We start from the raw sequence: 22,692 nt of genomic DNA, 5'->3' as shown, positions 1-22,692 counted from the left end.
ACATTTTTTACCAGAATAGAGCGAGAAAGATGATTAATATTATAACTGTCTACGTAAATATTTATCAGTAATGTCAGTAATTTTGACAATTGAGATATCGTTGAATTACTTTTTGAGTTCCGTGTATTTTAATCTAAGTTTATAATTAACAAAATGAAAAATGAATCGAGCTATGAATCAAATATTTTAATTCATATTATCTAATAATTAATTATTTACATTTTGTTAAATTTGATAACCGTAAATGATTTAACGGTTTAAATACTCCGAACAAAACAAGTCACATAAATACAGATACAACACTATTATGTACAAATATTAATTGATGTAAAGTGAGAACGATAAAATAACATTAAAGAGTTTCGTTTCCGCGACTATAAAATGTTGAACTAATTATTTTATCTGATACAATTATACGCTTGTGAAGAACTATTTAAATAGAATACTATTTCGGCATCATTGTAATGTCTAGGTAACCTTATCACATATAAACTGAAGTTTAATGAATACTTTCGTTTTCTAAATAAGACTGAACTAAGTAAAGGCGTAATACAGGAATATGAAAATATTATCCTATACATATCCTACTGCTGGATAAAAATAGGTTTTATGTAGGAGAGATTTGGAGCTTAATCCACCACGCTGCTGCTGTGGTTTGATGGATACCCCATAATGATTACATGTAAGTATCCTGAAAATGTCTACCTTTGCCGTGCTCAGCATGGGATGAGTTATAACACAAATTAAGAAAATGGAAATTCAATGGGGTTGCTTTGTTTTAAGCCTAAATAGATTCACTTGTGCCGTTTCAACTCTAAATCACTAAAAGCCCGTAAACGGCTCACCTAGAGGCAAATGCTGTAAAGCCTACTCCACTACACTCTCTGCTATGGGTTTTTAGAGTTAGAGTTGCTCTAAAAGGATTTCAGACTTAGTCGCCGCATATTACCAGTCAAGTTCATATTCATTTTATATAAGACTGCTTCAGGGATGAAGCTGCGACGAGTGTTGTTAACGTATAATTATAAAATTGATGAAATATGAATATTTATCGTCTTATTTGTTACATTTGCTTCAGTAAATAATTTCCGATCGTTTAAATATCGGATCATCTAATAACCAAATCGCGTCGTACGAGAAGAATCAGTACGCATGACGATTAGCGAAAGAGCCGTTCATTATACAAATTAACTTCGTTGAAAGCGCGACAGTAATTGGCTATTATTTTATCCCTGAGAATATTTATACGAATGATTTTAATCACTTAACCTTTAAAGATTTTTTTATTTGCGAGTTAACTGCGGATAGACGCACATCGTAAAACAACGAGGGTACCACTTTATTTTATGTCACGTTTAAAAAGTTTTACTATTATGTGCACAGACGTCGTCTTTTGTTTTAATTCCGATAAATATTTAGTAACCATCAGTTACCCGCTCGAAATAATTACTATCATTAATGGCGATTGATGATAACGAATTAAAAAGTATTAAAAAATATATGAAGCCGTCGTTACTTTCATAGCTTATATGAAATAACATAACATTATGAATGGACCATGAAATACTAGTGCTTATATTCTTAATTTGAATTGCAAAGCGTTATAAAACATCAACAAATTTTATAGTCCAGGAGGCAATGTGAAAATTACAAAATCATTTTAAAGGGTTTAGTTATTATTTCAAGTAATTCCTATCGTATCGTAGTAGAGTTAAGATGGTATCGTCAACTACTGCAGTTTGGTAACTGATACTCCTTTAAAATATCAGACCAATATAAACTATTATCTACAATCTTAAGTGGTATAACACCACCAAAAATGCAAGCCTACCTCACACTATTATAAATACACTAAAAAAACTTACCTCTTCATAATCAAGTCGTGCTGTCAAAGTAAAGATGCCAGTTTGAGGATTGAGTGAGAAAACATCGTTAGCCCAGTCCGATATCACCGTGTAGATTAACTGAGCGTTAGGTCCGGAGTCCAGGTCTATAGCAGCCACTGTTCCCACCACTGAACCTCTAGCAGCATTTTCAAGTATGTCAAAAGAGTATGCACTCTCTTTAAAAACTGGTGGGTTATCGTTCGTGTCCGTTACCTTGAAACAAATATGTAGAATATTTTTAGTAAATACGCTTTTTTGCAATTCTTCTGAAAAATCTTTTTAATCACATTATAATTTACAGGTACATAAACACAAGAAACTAACATAAACTTTTAGTAAAAACACGTTTTGAAAACAAAATTTGAAGGGAAATAAATATATCAATATCTATATCAATGGAGCAAAACAATAATTATCTTTGTTGGTCTTTTTAGGTTAGGTAGAGCCGGTCGATATGGGCCTAGCCGATATGTTAAATCGATAATTAAATATCGTTTTTCGTCTTTATACACATTAATCAAATGATAACTGCACAATATTTGAAGGGGTTTAGTGTTGCTAGATGTAATAAGTAATTCATGTTACAATATATTTTTTAAAGTATTTAAAAAACTTTTAAAATTAATAGACGAGAAATAAAAATATATAACTTTTTTAATATCCAAAAGATTGACTTTTAAGGATTTATATTTAACGCAATCAGATTTTTTTTTTACCTTTATATACTTGTACTACTGACTACTAAGTAACTTATGTTTATATTTTAATGTTTATGAAAATTTGGGACCGCAAGCCGTTTCAAAAAACTATTATTATTAAACAACGTTTAAACAAAAACTTTTATGTCCTTATGTGTCTAAATGTCTCAGTTGATTATATTTATGAATTATTAGATTATTTTTTTTAATATAATATGTAACTAACCTGAACAACGATTGTAACATCTGTAAACTGCATTCCATCGTCAGCTCTGATCACCACCTGGTATTCAGATACTGTTTCCCTATCAAGTGGTTCTTTGAGCGTTAATCTTCCACTTTGAGCGTCCAGCGTAAACGGCGTCGATTCTTCCGAGTGTATGCTGTATGTTATAGATCCAATTGTGTCGGGATCTTCAGCAGTAATCGTTGCAATAAGTTGTCCAGGCGCTAAATCTTCGGACGCAAAATATGCCGATGGAATGTTCTTGAACTCCGGTGGACTGTCATTCTTGTCCAATATAATGACTTCGACCTGAAAATTAAAAATAGATTAATATAAAAGTATTCGAAGATACCTATGACCATTTGTCAAATTAGTCTTGAAGTATAAAAAGGTTTTGAAACAATAACGTATTTAACCAAGCATCGACTTTCGTAAAACAGTCTCGAGCCAAGACGACTGATGTTTTATTTATAAAACTGGCAGAAAATCGACCACTTTAACACAGTATAAGAACACGAACAAAATTAATAATTCTAAAAATGCAGCCTGCGAGCGGTTGTCTCGACAAATGTGTGTCTCTACTGACTGACAGAATGATAAAATATACTTTACGTTATTTCGTGTTACAGATTAAAATAACGATATTAAAATATTTTATGAAAATATCAAAGTATACTTCAATCCTCATCCTTAACATTGCAATTAACTGATTTCTAAATTTAGATAATAATTTTCATGATTTCCTGAAATCGAATTGAAATGCTTAAATTCAAAGATCACTAGATAATATGTCAGAAATGCATTCATTTTATATACCTTAAGCGAAGGCATAAAGTTTAATCCGCGCTTGATGAGATGTAATAGATAAGATTTATGAAGTCAGAGGCAAGCTTTACAAACGCAACCGGTGGACGTTTACAAAAAGCTATCCGAACAAAACTCGACAAGTCAACAAAGGGACAGAGGAATGAAAGACTTAAACTACCATAGTTTCGTCATCTGTACGCTGAAGCACGAAGAATTCGGAACACAATGATCGGAGCCGTCACAGATAAGAAGAGACCGATTGTCAAAAGTTCTCTGCCCTCGACGGAGTGGAGATGCGCATTTGTTATGATGACTCAATCTTTTCTTTGTGTTTGTACGAGGGTGCCTTGTCAAGTAACGTGCTTTGAAAAACCACTAGACGCCTACGTTATTTTACGTAAGAGAAGCAGCAATTAACATTGATTGTACGACGGTGTCGGTCTTAGAAATAAATTGAAATGTGTTAATAAAATTTATTGTTCAAGAAATAAGAAAGCTTGAGAAAATTTTGAGATCGATTGTAAATGTATAGAACTTTATTGGTACCTCTGTACATATTCTAATAGTATATTTTACTTTGTAAACATATTAGAATACAAAAAGTATGTAACACTAATTGTTTCAACGAAAGATTTATAGTTACGTGTAAAGGAACGAGTATTACAAAACGTATAGAATAATTCCCAAGCCTATAATGTTTACGATTATTAAAAAAAAAAAAACGATTTATTTAACGAAAGCTTATTCGTTGTCCGTCTTCTGCTCTTGGACCCCCTAGAGTTCATGTTTGAAGTAATCGATTAAGGGATGAGAAATGACAAGATGTCAGTTTTGTTGGAACGTCGATTAATCAAGGTTTTGATAATTGATAGAGGTCCGCTACTAGATTAATATGGAATATCGAACGTTTGTTTTAGCTCACGATTAAATAATGATCCATACATTCGAAACTTACATAATGCTTATAATAAAAATCGTAATCATTATAAAGAGATTGATTATAAAGCTTGGAAATAGAATATAATCAGAAATCTTAAACATAAGTTATATAACAATAATTTAGACAATAGAGATCGTTGACAAAACAATTCATTACGATGTTATGATTCTTCACGAAAATCTAATGAGTATGGAAAAACATTTTAAGGGCCAAAATAAAAAGTTACGAGTGAAAGTCGAGCTAGCCCAGTGGTTAGATCATGTGAATCTTGACCAATGAAGAAAAGGAAACTTTATTTTCAAAAGCGTAATTCTGGTTTTAATTGATTTTGTGTTCGGATGTAATGATAAAATCACTATGGACTAGGTTCCAAGTTTTTTCTTTTTGAAGAATGAGGCCTTAGACCAGCTGCTGCCTTAATCGAGCTGCCTGGACAGGCATATCACTTGACTATTATTAAATTAAAATATAATCCAAATTCCTAACTTGTGAAAGTTTATTTCTCGTTATGGATGGAGCTCCTGCTGATCGCTTTGAGCTTAAAAAATGACCTTAAAATTTTGTCGTTTTGGTAACAAGTAATATATGTTCATGGACATCAATCATTCTAGTCATTTACCTCAAAAATCTTGACGTCACGCCTTGATTGCCTCTTACCATTTTTATATAATTTCACGTTGCAACTCAAACTTCAAAGGGTATATTTAGTTACTATGGTGATCGCAAAGTAATTTATCATTTGCCAAAATTGATTGTGCTTTTGATACAATATACTCCTAATTTGTGTTCGGGTGAGTTTAATCAAAAGTGCCCTTTGAAAAGTCATTAAATGTAGCCGATAATCTTACTTCACGTTGTAATTTATTGCATTGTGCTTAAAATTATTAATTGCTTTAAATTTATTTAATGTCGATACAAACAATTGGTCTATTTATCAAATTTAGTTTTCATAAGTATAAAAAAATAAATCAATTCATATTTTTTATGGTTTAAACATTTCCATATTTGCAAATTCTGGAGGTGACGAGTTTTTTGTCATTATTAGCAATTAGCGTTTTTTTTAATAAAAATTCAAATTTATAAGTTATTGTCAAACTTTCACACTAAAATATATGTAGAGAGAGCTGAAAAAAAAATATAGAAACAATATGTTCAAGAGACCAGACAAAACTTCATGTTTTTTTTTTTTAAATCCATAATGTCGAAAACAGTACATATTTGATGCCCCGCAATATATATATTGCGGGTCTGAGAAGAGAATCGAAGGGCCGTGAGGCAGTGGACAGATATGGTGGCATCGTTTAGGGTTGGCCTCTATGTTTAGAGTGCTTCGTGACCGCAGCGCGACCGCTATACCCTCAGGACTTCGCACAATTATGTACGCCTCACAAAGTTTACGGCATATGCGGTAATTCTTTCCTTCTATTGTTATAATATGATGTTAGCGAATCGGGTTTATGACCTCATGAAAAATAAGAAAATATTTTTATTTAAACGTACACTCGTAAATTGAATTTATTCACCAGCAACTATTCGTTTCTTGTATTATAATTGTAGGCAAGTAAATAAACTAAAATAAACGTTGTAATTTTTTAATATATAAGCATCGAACGAATATAATAAATACCATAAATGATCCTCAAGGAAAATAAATATATTTTACTAATTACTACTTAAAACATGTATGACACAAAATGATATAGTTTTTAACAATTCACCCTTTAATTTTAACAAAGTGTATGTCTGCGTGCCGGCGATTCGTATGCATTAGTATGCGGGCGCGCAGTCCGCCCACACTGACTATCGATATCCCACAAATATATTTAAAATATGCACAAAAGTACGACGGGATAAAGTGCATCGATAAGAAACGATGCAATTTTCATCGCCTAAAGCACATTTATCGGACGGTTGGCCCTATGTTTACCGAAACTTTGGTATGTACGTCACTTTGCAGATTTTTTAAATGATACTGCTATCACAAAATTATAATAAAAAACTGAAATTATTATTTATTATTTTTTTTGAACAATATAAGAAGACCACTAACCACATAAAAACGTTGCCTTTGCTTTTTATAAAAAGATAAGTCTTATGTTTAAAAAACTAAAATGTATTTTTATTCTTCGAAATTTGAAAAAATGAATCCCGATTCTATCTCGAATAAAATATGTTTATGAAGATAAAGGAAGTCCTTTCGAAGATTATGTATGCAAAACAATGATATAAGACAAAAAAAAACTAAAGAGAAGATTTATTTTTATTATTATTTATTTGATAATAATTCGGAATTAACATTTAATAAACAGTTCTATCTCCATGATAGTGATGGTAATGTCCTCCGGGACTATTTCCATTTCTCAAGAGACGCTCGCCAACTGAGCAGGACATACTGTAATGTAAAAGTGTGCGCACAAACACAAGTGCACTCTAATTTCTTCAATCTCATAATCCGATGGGAAAGCAAATCCGACACGACTGGAAAGACTTCAGGGACGGGAATGCAAGTGCTCCCAGCTCCTAAGATCCAAGCAGCTACTCAGAATATGTCGACGGTTTTTTTTTTTTTATTGGTTCGATATGAAAATTGAACCCAGAATCTCGAGTTCTGTAGCTTTTTAGGCTAGTTACTAGACCAGGCAATTGTATAAAAAGTTAAAACATTACAAAGCAATATCATATCTGTATTCTAAAAGTGTAATATCTTGCAACAATATGTATAATTTTATTAAATTTTTTTCTTCAATAAAATTTGTCCTTTCCGTGGTATATGATTTCGAATAATGCTTATCATTAGAGTTTATGTAAGGATTATGCCCCGAAGACAGACACGCAAGCACCCACAATTTCACCTAAATTTGCAACCCGAAGGCATTATCTTCGTATTACCGCTTGATCGATTGTATAATTTCATTATAACAAGTAAGTATTTCACATAATTTTCTAAATGTTCGGAATATTTACGATATTCTTCGTTTCTATGTTAGAGCATTTTTCTAAACAAAAAAATGGTAAAAAAAATTTAACGTTCTAAATAAAAAATAATATTAATAAGTAAATGATAACCGTTGGTATTTTATGTTGCAAATTTATAATAATAACAATTTGTAAGTACTAAGTTTAACTTAAACAGCTAGCAGGAAACCTTCTAATATTTTGCCGTAAACAATATTCACCGTCTCCCGGCAAATAAATGAAGTACACGAACGAAAATCACGAGTTCAGAATTTTTCAACGTCGCCCTTGGATCGAGATCTGCGCAGGCGCAGCGGCGAGTACAAAGCGACTAACGATTAACGATTTAAACCAAATGAGAGCATGTCATTTTTGTTTTAGGTTGTTTGTTATCTGACTTCGATAATTAAAAAAAAATACGCGATATCTATCTTTGTTCAATATATCACAAGTCGAATGAAAATATGTCGGGGTATACTAAGTGAAAACAACTGCTTATTATAACAATTATAGGAACACGGATTTCAGCAATAAAATACGTAGGTGTATCGGATATAAATTATGATACTGCGAATGATAATACCCTTTCACAACGTGAGTTCTATTGATGACTCATGTCCAACGAATTATAATAAATGTACTTCTCATCTGCCTCATTTAGGAGTATCGGATTATCGATAAATTTCGAGTCATCGCAACGAAAACAATAGCAATAATAACAAAAGAATTACAACGTCAAACGAAAACGGCTCTATCGATCGCAGGTGGTTTAGATTCTAGCGATTTATCGGTGGGCGATATAACTGTTGCTATAATAGACACCCCGCCCCGCGCGATGTCGCAACTCGCTCGCCGATTTCGGTCAGCCCGTCGGTCATCTCTAACGATGGAGCGATAATTAAGATCAGACGTCAGCATTATTTACGCCCGCAGCATCCCGCCGACCCGAGCGAGTCGGTCACGACTTTTTCCTTGTCAGGCAACACCATTGTTGCTCTACTCGTGTCCAGCTCGACTAAGAAACAGGATTTCATATTTTTTAATTTAATAGCAATATTATGTTAAATTTTATCTTTCAATCTGTTCTGTTACTGATAGTGAATCATGTTATTTTTTTGCGTTAAACTATATGGCGCGAACAAAATGATTATATACTTTATTTTTTAATTTCTGAGTAATTTTATACAATTATCGCTTTTTATTGTAACTCTAAATTTAAAATACATTAAATAATGATGATGAACCAACAAAAATTTCAACGGTTATTTATATTTGAATAAGTACGCTTTGCTTAAAAAACAATTAGGTAAACCTTATTAACAATATATTTAAATTAAATACAAAAGAGTATTATATCAAACATGTATGGAGATAAAGTTGAAGAGTTTGTTGCTTTCACTTGCAGATACAACAACCAACGGGGCTTATTTAAAAAAAAAAACCTTCTTCTGCATAGATGTATTATAAGGCAATGTTATGTAGTATATGCCTCTTTCAGGGTTAGAGACTACATAATATTGCGTCATCCAAGAATCAAAATTGCTATTTAACAGAGGAATGCTGCTAGCATTCTTGCCACCATTTCGCACGGTCGTCATTAATTGTACAATTGTTATTTTTAATTCAGATTACGTACTAATTAAAGTCAACATTGTTAATAAACGATTTAAAAAAGTTGTATATACATATATGTATCGTGGTAAATTATTGTAAATTTATACCGATTTAATTGTATACACAATTACTGTACGGGCTAATTATAGAACTATAATAAAATTATAAAAGTGCTGTTGTTTGTTTATTTTCCCCTTTCACGCTTCATCCAATTAACCAATCGCTATCGAGTTTCGATATTCACATGACACGGAGATATAGGATACTTTTATTACCATTTTCATGTACCAAGTGCTCGAGAGACGAGTTACGTAAATATTAATACTATAAAATCTGAATCTGAATGCTTTATTCGATCATTATATTTAGTAACTGATATTAATTGAATTAAAATGAGAACTGATAAGAAACGGCAAAAGAAATTCGAAGAATGTTGTATAAAAATGTATTACACATCTATTGAATAAAAAATCCGACGTATAATAATAAAGTTTTATAATAGATATGTGTGAGGTTAAATAATTATTTACCATAAATACTAACGGTAACTCATCTTGACTGAGTCAATTACCTGAATAAGTTATGCAAATATTTACCACTAACTTGAATGAAACCCACAATCTAAAAGTTACGGGACAGGTTCGATCCTTGAGCCAAATGCTCGTTATAACGAATGCTTGAATGTGACAATAAAATTCTTCGTAAAATGCTTTTTTAAATTGTAATTCATTGAATCAAATCCGCTAATGATTATAAGATGTATAAAATTATGTTATACGTCATCCACATATCATTTGGTCAATGAAACGTCATTACAATACACACAGACTATAAAAAGTCGAATTTTACAACGTTTTTTAATTAAATTTACATTTTTTTTTATTAGAGCATTGGTAGCATTGGAGCAGCATGGTGGAATAACCTCCAAACCTTTTCCATTGGTCAAATAGTACATTAACAGTCTGTTATTTTACTCTTACAATTTCTTATTCCAATAAAGATACCTATATTCTTTATTTAAAAGCTCGTATAAGGATATTTAAATCATCATATCACAGATTTTCTTTAACGATAATCTATTGCGTATATTCTATGATAAACAGATGAATGGGCAACTTTGTAATAGGTGGTCACCGCCACCTATACACTGGAGGATATATTAACTAATCCTAGCATTGTCAATGACCCTTCAATCATGGGAAATAAGATACACTTGCTTATTATCCAACATAACTACCCGTCAACCCCGACCATAGCAATAGGTACAAAGTGTTAGGTGATATAATAGTTTAGAGGCAATAACATTATAGACATTTATTTTCTCTAAACAAAAAATTGAAGTACAAAGCCGTAATTTATCGTGCCGTTGTCACTAAATGCTAGTTTAAAAAAAGTTACTATCAGTAAAATAACAATTTAATACCGACAGTTGAATATAAATAATCTCATATAGTGAATTAAGAATAATTAATTAAACATTAAGTTAAACCTCATGATAAGCATTGATATTAATGTTTATATTATGAAACTTTGTAAATAGTAGAAAGCGCGTTCTAAGTTGGTCGATTAGAAATTAATCAGAGCTTATGTTAGCGCGGTTTTTAAAAAAAGTAATGCGCGATTATAATAATGATAATATTTGATTATAACGTTATTTTTTTACTGTTTTAAATGCGCGATATTCTAGAAAATTCCCAATTTCATGCCAACCAACTTAGATTATGAAATTAGATTTATGTAAAAAATGTATTACAATATTGTCTTATTCATTATTTCCAAGAATTAATAATATTACTATTACGCTTTATTAATGAAATTAATGAAACGTATCATTTATAGAACTTCAAATGTCATATTTTTATAATATAGGAATTTCTTACTATATTTATCTTACGATTCAAATTCAACATAACACTTGAGAGCGAACGGTTCACATTATAATATGTTAAAATGTCTGCGCATCACTTCAGAATTCTAATTGTGTACAGTGAAGAAGCGAATCTTTACGATGTGGCGGATCTAATCACCGGTCAATATTCCCACGAATTGCGTCCACCCCGAGTCGAAGGTAATAGATATGTATCTACGCGTAAATTGAATAATAAATACCTTTTTCGTAGTGGCGGGTATTGTGACAGCGTTGAAATTAATGCTTTATCTAAATGCTAACTAGTTTCAGGTTATTACTCATTCGGTTCTTAGTTATGGCGCTTTGTTTAGGCTCGAACGCTTGTACGTTGTTCAACAAAGAACAACGGTTTGTATAAGAAATGCTATCAAAATATGTTATATATATGTGACAGAGAATATGTTAAGCGTGAGTATAAGTATAAGCCAATCTTAACTACTACTCGGTAGGCCTTGCAACCCCGTTTGGGTAGGTACATGTATCAACCGATAAACAGTACTCCCATACTTAGTTTTGTTATGATGTTGATTGGTTTACGTGAGCCAATGTTATTACAGACGCGAGAATCACACCATCTTAGTTCCCAAGGTTGGTGACGCATTGGCCATGTAAGGAATTATTATTATTTCTTACACCTCTGATGTTTATACACATAAGTAAGCAACCAGCCAATATGCCAGTCCACCAATATACTAAAATCATATATATATATTTGTAATATCGACAAACCCCATCCAAGGACATTTTATAATTTCATTGTTCTATGCTCCAGCCCACCCATGATTACATAATGGATTTGGCGCCTAATAATGGAAATGTCTGTTACGTTTTAAAATTATGGAAAAGCTAAGTTAATTAGAATAAAAGACTGACTACCAATCTCCAGTTACAAACCAACATAAAATTACATAATAACTTAATAGATTTACGAAATAATAACTTATGTTTGCCAAAATTATTTAACAGATTTAATTTGACAAAAAAATATTTTTTTCGTCATTATTTTTAGCTTAGGATAGTTAATAATGGTAACAATTTAAAATCGTATACATATTTAATTCACGAAAACGGAGACGGTTACAGATATAACTATCTTTTACTAACTTTAATATATCCTACAGAAATATTATTTTTACGACTTTTTACCGAACTAAAGAACGTATTAAAATTCCGGACTTACCAAAAGCCATCAATATTAGGTGAATTCGGACAGCTTCTAATGAACTCAGTTCGCGATAAAAACTTTTATCAGTCAACAATGCAAAGCCATTAGGAGATTGAATAGGTATTTCTTATTAAATCAATTTTTATCTACGTCGTTCTTTATTTAAATATATATCTCTAGACGTTATATCTATTTATATAAAATCATTGTTTAAATCAACTGTGACTCGATGACCACACATAAATCGTGATTAATCGCTTTTATCATTTATCAAAAGTCATTGCATTCGAACTTTTAAATAAATATCGACATTATAAATTTATTGAGAAACATGTTTAATGTAAAATAAATATATAAATAAAGTCATAAAATAAATATTTCTACTAATAAGCTTTTATTAGTAGAAATATTACAAATCTAGCGAATAAGAAATGGCAATTTATAATCAAAGCAAAAAATAATTGAAAAAAACCCGCTGTTTATATCGCCGGTTATTTTCAGCTCTGAGGTATTTTTTCCCGGTTTTAGATTTTTGACAATCAATAAGTTCTATGCAAGATATTGATAGACATTTAGTAAACATTATAATATTCGAAAAAAGTACGAAATTATTATTAATTTAAATAAATACTACTTAGTCCTTTTAAAGGTAATCTTTAAAATTATCTTCGCAATATATATATTTTATTATGCGATAGATTTTAAGATTTTTACGGTTTCGTTAAAATTCTCTCACCGAAACAGAATGTTATCGAGTCTAAAGCACACAATGGGAGCGAGATCGTTGTCTCGGACAAGCCACGACGGCTGCAGCGGGTTCGATTCCCGTTCGACGAAAATCAGGTTAACGAACGGATCTTATAGTTACTTTTTTGTCAAAGATTTACACCAAAGGCAATAAACATTAAAATGTTAGATATATTATAATTATTTTAAGCTCGGGAATTAGTTTTTAAATATTTTTAATCACATTCGTTACAAAACGTATCTTTAAATTAAATATTAATATAAAATTTGGATCATAAAAAATGCCCCTTAAAATACCTAATAAATTTCAAGTGTATACATTTGAAGTTCATTAACGTGCCCTTAGCTTAATCGAAAAAGTAAAAATTGATGAGACGTCACCGAGAAAATAATTCACACACTTGTTTTAAAAGCCGAAAATAAAGGCGTATTCACACGAACGAAATTAATCATTTTCAAGGGCAGGTATGATGCTATAGATCGAAAAAGTAAAAACAAGTATAGTAAATTTAAAAAAGCTGTATAAAAACGACACTCAAAAAAAAACTGCTTAAAACTGATTTAAATTAGAAGAATATTCTTACAACAACTCTATTACTATATGTACGTTCATTGATAAGATATACAAGTGCATAATTATCACGAACCGGAACTAAATCCAAGATTCCTAAAGTATACTGTTATGTTAGCAATTTCCGTAGATAGTTGTCGAGCTATTTCACTGAACCAAATTCTTGATACAGTATTTGCTAACAAATTCCATTAAATTCTGATTTGAAAGTTAGAAAATTTTATGTATATCGATACGTCATATTACAAAATGATATATGATATATGATATATACTTTTTACTTATTTGTCTCTATGTTATAAAGGGAATTATGCATTAGGAAGGTCGAATTAATTGAGCTTGATATTAACGAAGTGCATCGCTCCCTTTAAAATCAAAATTTAGCAAAACAATTTTTTATAGATACAAATATTTATTTGTATATATTTTAACAGGTGCGTCGATAATCAGAGAGCCAACATAGCTTTTTAAATACATACATACATATATATAATCGAATAAATAACACTATGAATCCATTGAAAACAAAGCTTTAATAAAATATACGTAATCGCTTATAGGAAGTGGAGTTTGAAATGAATAAATTAATGAATTTCAATATTTTAATAAGTTTATACTAGGCTAGCATAATTGTGATGTTATAATACTAAAGATTACGCGCACTATCCTTTATAACTAAGCCAATCAGCCGTATAATTGAAATACTTTATTACCTCTCTCCAATAGTCTGAACAGGACTTAATTCTGCGTATTATATTACCTAAGGGCTTAAGCCAGTTCATTAAGGATCGTTCAATCATTTGTTAAGGGAAGGTAAAGAATTTTCTAAAGCCTTTTTATTTTTTTATTTTTTTTCGTTCGCCATTCTTTTGTGAGTGTATACAAAACGTGCTTACAATTAGATATATTATGTGCTTATATATGTGTCTTAAATACAACTTTATTATAGTTGAGCTTTTTTTTGAGTTAGCCAATCAATTACACATGTATATATTAGGCAAACGAAATAAATTTAAAGTAGAACCAAAATCAAAACAAACTTTATTTAAAGTATCTCTTGAGACCTCTGTGACGATATACAGTGACGATTACATTACATTATTTAAAATATAATTTAATTTTAAACTTACTTTCGGAATCTACATTCCGAGATTCTTGCCAGTTCGTAAAATGTATATTTTACCGAGAACAGCCGGCAATATTCTCAATAGTTAAAGTAAAAGGTGACAGAGATGTATATATTCATTTAGCCTCACTATATGATATTAGCTGAACATGCAGCTTTACCCGTGTTACTTTACCGAAATTCATAGAACACAAACCGTTGCAACATTTTTTACTCCCTCGAGGGGTTAATTAAAAAAAGCGTCTGTCCTGGGAGTCAAACTATCTCCACACCAAATTTCATCGAAATCGATTCAGCGGCTTAAACTTGAAGAGGTAACGAGACTAAGACAGAATTTCTTTCGCATTAATAATAGTACACATTTTGTTTTTCATTAAATAACTAATAAAAAATGCGTAGATTTTATTTATAATTAGGATGTGTATCATAAAAATAGAAAGTGAGATCTTATATCAAAACGGTCTTGTCTTCCGTTTAGTCATAGCGTGACTGCGCTTGCGAATGGACCGCTATCTTTCGAAATTTGTCTGCAAAGGATTGGTAGATTAAAGTCACGATTTATGATCTAGATAGAGATTTACCTTGTTTATTAGATACTAACTATCAGGCCAGGTTTCTCATGAGTACAATAAAGGGTTACTCTTAAATATTTATATCTATTATTATCTATGTATAGATACGTATAATACAAAAGATATACAGAATGATATTCTATATATTATGACATCCTATACGTTACATTTTTGCCACAGCTGTTGACGTTTGCGATAGGACTGTATCCCATCAAAAACATAAATGTAAAAATGAGAGCCAAGTTAAATATTATGATATATACCTTGGTTGTTGACTTCAACGACAAAAGAACTGAGATCTAAATTTTTGCCAAGTTAAATAGCCCTTCTGAAATTTATTTATAACTACATAAAATAGCATTTCTTCTTATAACTTGGGATAATATATTGTTGCCTAAGGTCTGACTTGGCTAGTTCTCATATAAGAATTATATTATAGCCTTCGTAAGTTCTAAGCCTTTACAAATGAATTATAAACACAAATTAAGCACGCAAATATTCAATGGTACTTGTCTAGATATGAACTCGCAATATCTGGTTAAGATTCATGTTTTCTAGTGACTGGACAATCGCAGCTCTTAATGTACGTATATACTAACTAAGCAATACTGAGCTGTCCTCCATTCTTCTTAGATGTTCTGAGTTATCATTTGTTATTTTAAACACAAACTACAAGTTGTGTTTATAAACATATAAGAACTAGCCAAGTCAGACCTTAGGCAACAATATATTATCCCAAGTTATAAGAAGAAATGCTATTTTATGTAGTTATAAATAAATTTCAGAAGGGCCATTTAACTTGGCAAAAATTTAGATCTCACTTCTTTTGTCGTTGAAGTCAACAACCAAGGTATATATCATAATATTTAACTTGGCTCTCATTTTTACATTTATGTTTTTGATGGGATATCACTACTTTTTGTATATAAATTATTAATAGGTACTTATTAATAACAAAATTAATACCAAATGGTTTTTGTTAAGCTATTCTATTTTCCTACGTTTACGGGGTGTAATTGTCTTTTTTTTGATACGTTCTTATTTTTCTTGTAGGTACCTCTGAAATGTTCGAGTGAATTGTCCATTCAGTGTCAGGATTTTTTTTACGCGTTTTCTGTTTATACTTAATTTGGCCAAGTAGGGGTGGTATAACGTGCGCAGACGGTTGTACTCTACAATAGAGCTCTCTTGTGTCTTGATTTGAATTGGACCTAAATTGATAAGATGTACTCCATCTAAGGTTTTAACTCTAGAGAGGCCAACGTAAGCCTGCTCTTTACTTAATATAGAGGAGCTTATGTCGAAAAGAGCACCGTCAAGGCGAAGGCCTTGTAATTTGTGTATAATAGTAGAATATGCTAAGCAAATAGAGAATTATTTCCTTTGAACATATATGTACATTACTTAATATCTGTAACTTGGTTTTGACTTCTAGTTCGCAAATTAAATTATGTTTAAATTGAATTGTTATTTTACGTGCGCTATTGCTGTTATCGACGTCCCCAATGTACCTTCTCTATTTTTCCATTGGACCCATTCATCAGTCCTTTGCTGATATCAGCATGCTTGCTCGATACTGTTCTTCCAAGCAATAAGGATCCCCGTTTGTAGCGCTAGAGTACAAACTTAAATCATTCCAGTTACGATATACATACTCTACTACAATCTCACGAAACCTATTTTATTGTTGTATACTAGTATACTCAAACAAAAAATATGCAGTCGAATAGACTAGGCAGTTTCCATCGGAAGGTATTGAAATAATTCTTATGAGCGCGGTTGCCACTCGCTCAGACACGTCCGCGGTAAGGTTTAATCGCAACGCTCCTAACCCGCTGCTCCGGCGTCGCGTCGCGCGCCGTGTACCGAAATGCCTATTATTATTATTTTTTTAAGTATAATTATTTAGCACCATTGATGTGCGCTAAATGCTAGTTAATAACGTAATAAATACGAAAGTCCCCTATACTCATATAAGTACTAAAACGGAAATATTTGGATTTAAAAAACTTAAGGGTGGTATTCAACTTGTTATATATTCACGTGAAGACCTTAAAATTCACATGAAGACCGGCTGTCATAAGTTTTGATTGCTGGTTCTTACATAATTTTTTTATTATTACAGTTATTACAGGAACTAAGTATATAAGTGTTCCTATAGACCCAATAAAATGAAAAATTATAATAAAATGATAAAAAATTACCAGTTTCAGATTTTTTCCTTTATATTGGCCTAATTATCTACCTGCATGCCAAATTTGAACTTTCTAGGTCACCTGGAAGTAGGATATAGTTTTGATCTATAGGTCAGTCAGTGATAAAAATGACGATTTTTAGACGTTAATATCTAAATAACCATTTGAGATGCGTTTATGAAATTTGGAACACATATGTATCTCGCGAGTCTCAATATATGAGCCAAATTTGACACATCTATGTCAAATAGTTTTTGAGTTATGAGGAGGTCAAAAGTGGCTCCAAATGGTTCGTGTAATATTACACACGGTGCTACTAGCCAGTTCTGTTACTAGAACTTGGCTGACACGCTACCGCGTGTCTAGATTAGCCTTAACGTAAAATAGTAGCATGTGATTTGTAATAAGATAATTGTGAAGAAATATGATTTGAGTTATTCTATGTTAGATGGTTAGAACGCGTGCGTGTTAACCGATGATTGCGAGTTCAAACCCAAAGCATAACGAAATACTTTTAAGTGTTAGTTTAGCTAGTGTGCTTAATTTGTATTCGGTGGTAAACGAATCCAATGTGTAACCAGCATATATCTAATTTGAATAAAATTCTGCCATAAGTGCCCATCAACCTGTACTGGAGCAGCGTGGGTGAATAACCTCCAAAACTTAACCTCAAAAGGGAGAGAAGGCCCAGCAGTGAGTAAATACACAATCAATGAACTTTATTCCACAAATCAAATTATTTTACATTCATGGTATATATATCCAAATTAATTTAAAATTACTTTAACATTAAAGTCTTACTTTTAAATTACATGTATACAATCTTGTTTGGTGATGATTCGATGTTTACTTGGTAGGTCTTTGTGCAAGCTCGTCTGGACAGGTGAGAACTTACTTATAAAATATTCTACAGTTTTCTGTTTTGTTCTAGTTTGAATGGTAAGTGAAGCAGTGTAACTAAAGGCACAGGGCACAAAACATCTTAGTTCTGAAGGTTTACGGCGCATTGGTGATATAAGGAATGGTTAATATTTCCTACAGTGCTAATGTATATGAGCAGCGATGACCACTTATCTTCTGCGAGCCCATTAAATCGTCCACTTACTTACTTAACAAAAAAAACAGCAACTACTCGGTAAAATCATGACAACAGCCAATACGAAATTAAATAAAGTTTCCTAATTACTTTCAAGCACACCTTGCTTGAGAATTCGCTTTTAAAATTAAAATAATATTGTTAAATAAAATCAAATAAAAAAACCGTTTTGACATTTTATCAAAAAGTATTGCCGTAAAGATTTTACGATCGCCCTGAACATTAAAAGTAACAACTTTATTCACAAACCTTATCTAAAATCAATTTTTACTTATTGACTGGTCCCACTTCAATATCTACTTATAAATGAAACCAGTTATATGCGTATCACATTAAATTAGGGTTCCGTGATAACTCGACTTGACATTTTTAATATAAACTAAGAAAAATACTTATAAAAATATAATAAACCATTCGACCGTATTAAAGTGAATAAAAAATATATACATAACTTTTAGTTTTAAATTGAAATTTTGAAATTGAACTTACAACTGCTGTACATTTAAAACAATGACTTGTAGTCTAGTTGTATTACTAAAGCCGTTCATTTCCTTAATAGTAAAAATACAAATATACTTAATAGTAGATAGTATATGTAGAAAATAATTCAGTGTTCTAGTTTTTTAAAAAAAAATATTATTGTAATTTTTAATCATACAGGAGTCACACATAATCAGAAAATACTAAAAATAACAGACAAGGTGAAATTAAAGATATGTTTCGTGGGACACCAGGTTGGAACAAAGTTACTTTCGCTATTTATTAAATAACAGATACAGTCAAGTCAATTTTTTAAAAATCCTGTGTAGGATAAGACAGAATAAGACAGAGAGAAAGAGAAAGAGAGAGAGAGAGGTCACCTGGAAAGAGCATAACGCTTTTACCTTTCGTGACGACTTCTGCCAGTTCACTCGAATGTAAGCCGCGTAAAATAACTTCTAATAAGATTTTTATTTACTTCCTCATCGCAGCGCCCGCAACCTATTCATCAGTTTTAGTTTCATTCAGTCATAAAACACGAAAATATCATCGGATTTGGTCCAACTTTTTAGGAAAAGTTCAATTACACGCATACAGAAGATTTATATATATAAAGATTAGAGTCCGTCCACAGCGTCACGCATTTATGACCTTTTGACTTATATACATGACGGTCGATTGAATAGGTGAGACGACACCGTAACAAATAGACATATTCTCTTTCTCATTTATATTAATATTAAGGATATAGTTAAGTATTCCGGCCCTGCGTTCCCCGTGAAATACTACGGAATCCTAATAACAAATAGATTGACCAAAGTATTGTAATCAAGACATTTTATACAAATTTTCGCACGCTGCATTCACCAGATATCAAACTACGTTTCTTAGTAGCTACAGATATACGCAGCGGAGGTGTCACATTATTTTCATAATTTACGATATTTGAGATAGTCACCGTCTTTTAATGTGTGTTAAGTACACACGTGTCTCTGTAGTAGTATCTCACTTGCTGTTCATTAACAGCCCTTTCAACTTCCAAAGCATTTACGCATTGCACAACATAAACAACATTATTGTTATCGCCATATTCAGATAAAATTAAATGCAAACACGTAAAAAAGATATATTTTTTAATTAAAACAACAAAATACGTTACAAGAGTTTTTTAATCTAGTTACTTTATCTTGTATATTTATTCCTATCTAATGAATACGACTTCGTCTGAGTGTCATGAATTTTTAAAAAATAATGGATTTAAAATAATATCGTTCGGAATTAATCTCAGTTGCAGCAGCTATGTCAAAGACTATAATATATTATAGTCCAAAAGTATGGCGCTTTATTCCAGCTTTTTTGTGATATATGTAGCATTAGCATTAGCAGCCCGTAAATGTCCCACTGCTGGGATAAAGGCCTCCTCTCCCTTTGAGGAGAAGGTTTGGAGCATATTCCACCACGCTGCTCCAATGCGGGTTGGCGGAATACACATGTGGCAGAATTTCGTTGAAATTTGACACATGCAGGTTTCCTCACGATGTTTTCCTTCACCGCCGAGCACTGATGGTAAGTGGTTATCACCGCCCATATACAAAGGCGCTATAAGAAATATTAACCATTCCTTACATCGCCAATACACCACCAACCATGGGAACTAAGATTTTATGATCCTTGTTCTTGTACTGGCTAACTCACCCTTTAAACCGAAACACTACAATACTGGGTACTGCTGGTTGGCGGTAAAATATCAGACGAGTGGGTGGTACCTACCCAGACGGGCTAGCACAAAGCCCTACCACCAAGTAAGCCCTTACTCTAACAGTTCGACACAACAAAGGTAGGTTAGGTTTGTGTGCTTTTTAGGACTCGGGTAAACCATAGCACATTATTTTTTAGAGATCACATTTTAAATAAATAAAAAAATATACTTAAATTTTTGGTTTATTGTGAAGTTTCCTTAAAAATAATTCAGACATTCACACTCAGTTTATCTTATTAAAAGAAATGGAAAAGGTCAGCAGATGTTATTTAAATGATAAAAATATTTTTTAGTGTCTATATTTTATAAGTATTATACCTTTGCAGATACAAGTTCCTCCAACACCCCACAGTATAAGTATCGCTGAGTTTTATTTCTCTCAATGTTGCAGTTGTTGCTACTATGTCGTTTTACACCATATTATATCAATAAAATCTTATGAACGTTATTGTTTTCATTCGAGATAATGATATAGAACAACTAGGCCCTGTTCACACGCATTACAAAAAAGTATCATAAACGGAGACACGTGCGTTCTAGTTTCAATACGAGGAATACAGGATTGCCGGTCATTAAAACTGAATCTCTTTAATGGTCCTTTAGTTTATTGATACTACTTTTACGTTTAAAATCAATGTCAAATGCTTGAACAGCTTTTGTTCACTTTGTTTATACTAAAAATTTTACTAATTAATAATCTCATTAGACATTAGTAAAGTAGATTAATTACTTTAAAGTTACTCAAAAATAAACCCATATATACATAGTAACATAACTTAAAATTTAAATTTATAATTTGTCACAAGCAACTCTGTTGAGCAAAAAGTAACATCATGAATTAGTCTTATTATAGTCTTCTTGAATTTCATTTATTAATTAGTGGTTTCAAAGAGATTTCTACTTACTTTGTTAGTAATTTATTTAAATAAATACGTTGCAACAAGCGTACGACGTGAAGTAATTTGAGTCGGAAACCAGTACAACAAACAAACAGTAGTATGTAACAACCAACTACCCGTCGCGGCTTCTCCCGGGGACATTAAGCGATTTAGGGTTTATACACAACTTCTATATAGAAGAACAAACTTAACAAGAAAATCTCTTGTTTTTTTCCGGCTAGGAAAGACGACATCCCTAGATTTTATCGACAATAACATACATATAAATCTTCCTCTTTTAACAGTTTATTGAAACCGTTTTAAAATCCGTTGCGTAGTTTAAAATATCTAAGCGTACCGACGGCGGGTAGCAACTTTGTCTTATACGATGTAGAGAAGTCCTTATGCCACGTCTATCTGTCTTTTGGTTTGTCTGTATCAACACTTCAACAATTTGCATTAATAGATGAAGTGATTTATGAGGAAGGTTAAGGTGTATAATTCATTTTGGTTTCGGTATAAATATGACAATTATTGATGAAGGGTAAAAACATTCCGACGGGAAGCTGTATGTATAATTGTATACAATGTACTTTGAAATAAAGGTTTTCTATAGGTATTCTAGCTACTGTCGTTGTATTCTATAACGTACCAGTATTCCATTAAAAATACTCTATGCAAAATTGTATAGTTAAAAAAATATATCTAGGTAAACATTTTGTTGAAGATGTAAAAAACATTCTTAATTCTGACTTAGTGTGTTGTTTCTGAGGGCGCTTTTATAGTTGCGTACCTTTAAGTTTTTTTAATATATTTTATCTACGCATTTTTAGAGGGCCTACTAAAATTCGCTTATAAATCACATTTAAATGAATGTCATATTTTATTGTAAAAAAACAGTCACCTGGATAACGTATAAAAATAACAATAACCTGTTTACAGGTTACTATAGATAATATAAATTAAATGAATATTCAAATCCGTTGAATTTAAATAAGTTTCGTAATATATAATATATATATATACATATATATTCTAGTTCGCAAAAGTAAGATGAAATAAAAAAAA

General features: G+C 31.5%; 1 protein-coding gene across 1 annotated transcript in view; it reads right to left on the bottom strand.

The window, feature by feature from the left end:
* LOC125066312 (cadherin-related tumor suppressor) overlaps positions 1-22,692 on the bottom strand; it is a 105,543-nt gene that overhangs the window by 14,384 nt on the left and 68,467 nt on the right. The window contains exons 2-3 of the mRNA XM_047674354.1: positions 2,811-3,119; positions 1,866-2,099 (exon numbers count right to left, since the gene is read on the bottom strand). Of these exons, the coding sequence (XP_047530310.1) occupies positions 1,866-2,099; positions 2,811-3,119 (543 nt within the window). The remainder of the gene's footprint in view (positions 1-1,865; positions 2,100-2,810; positions 3,120-22,692) is intronic.

The sequence above is a fragment of the Vanessa atalanta genome, chromosome 9 (genome assembly GCF_905147765.1).
Source record: "Vanessa atalanta chromosome 9, ilVanAtal1.2, whole genome shotgun sequence".
Taxonomy (NCBI): Eukaryota; Metazoa; Arthropoda; class Insecta; order Lepidoptera; family Nymphalidae; genus Vanessa; species Vanessa atalanta.
The sequence above is the reverse complement of the archived record's forward strand: the minus strand, read 5'-3'. Positions and strand labels throughout refer to the sequence as shown.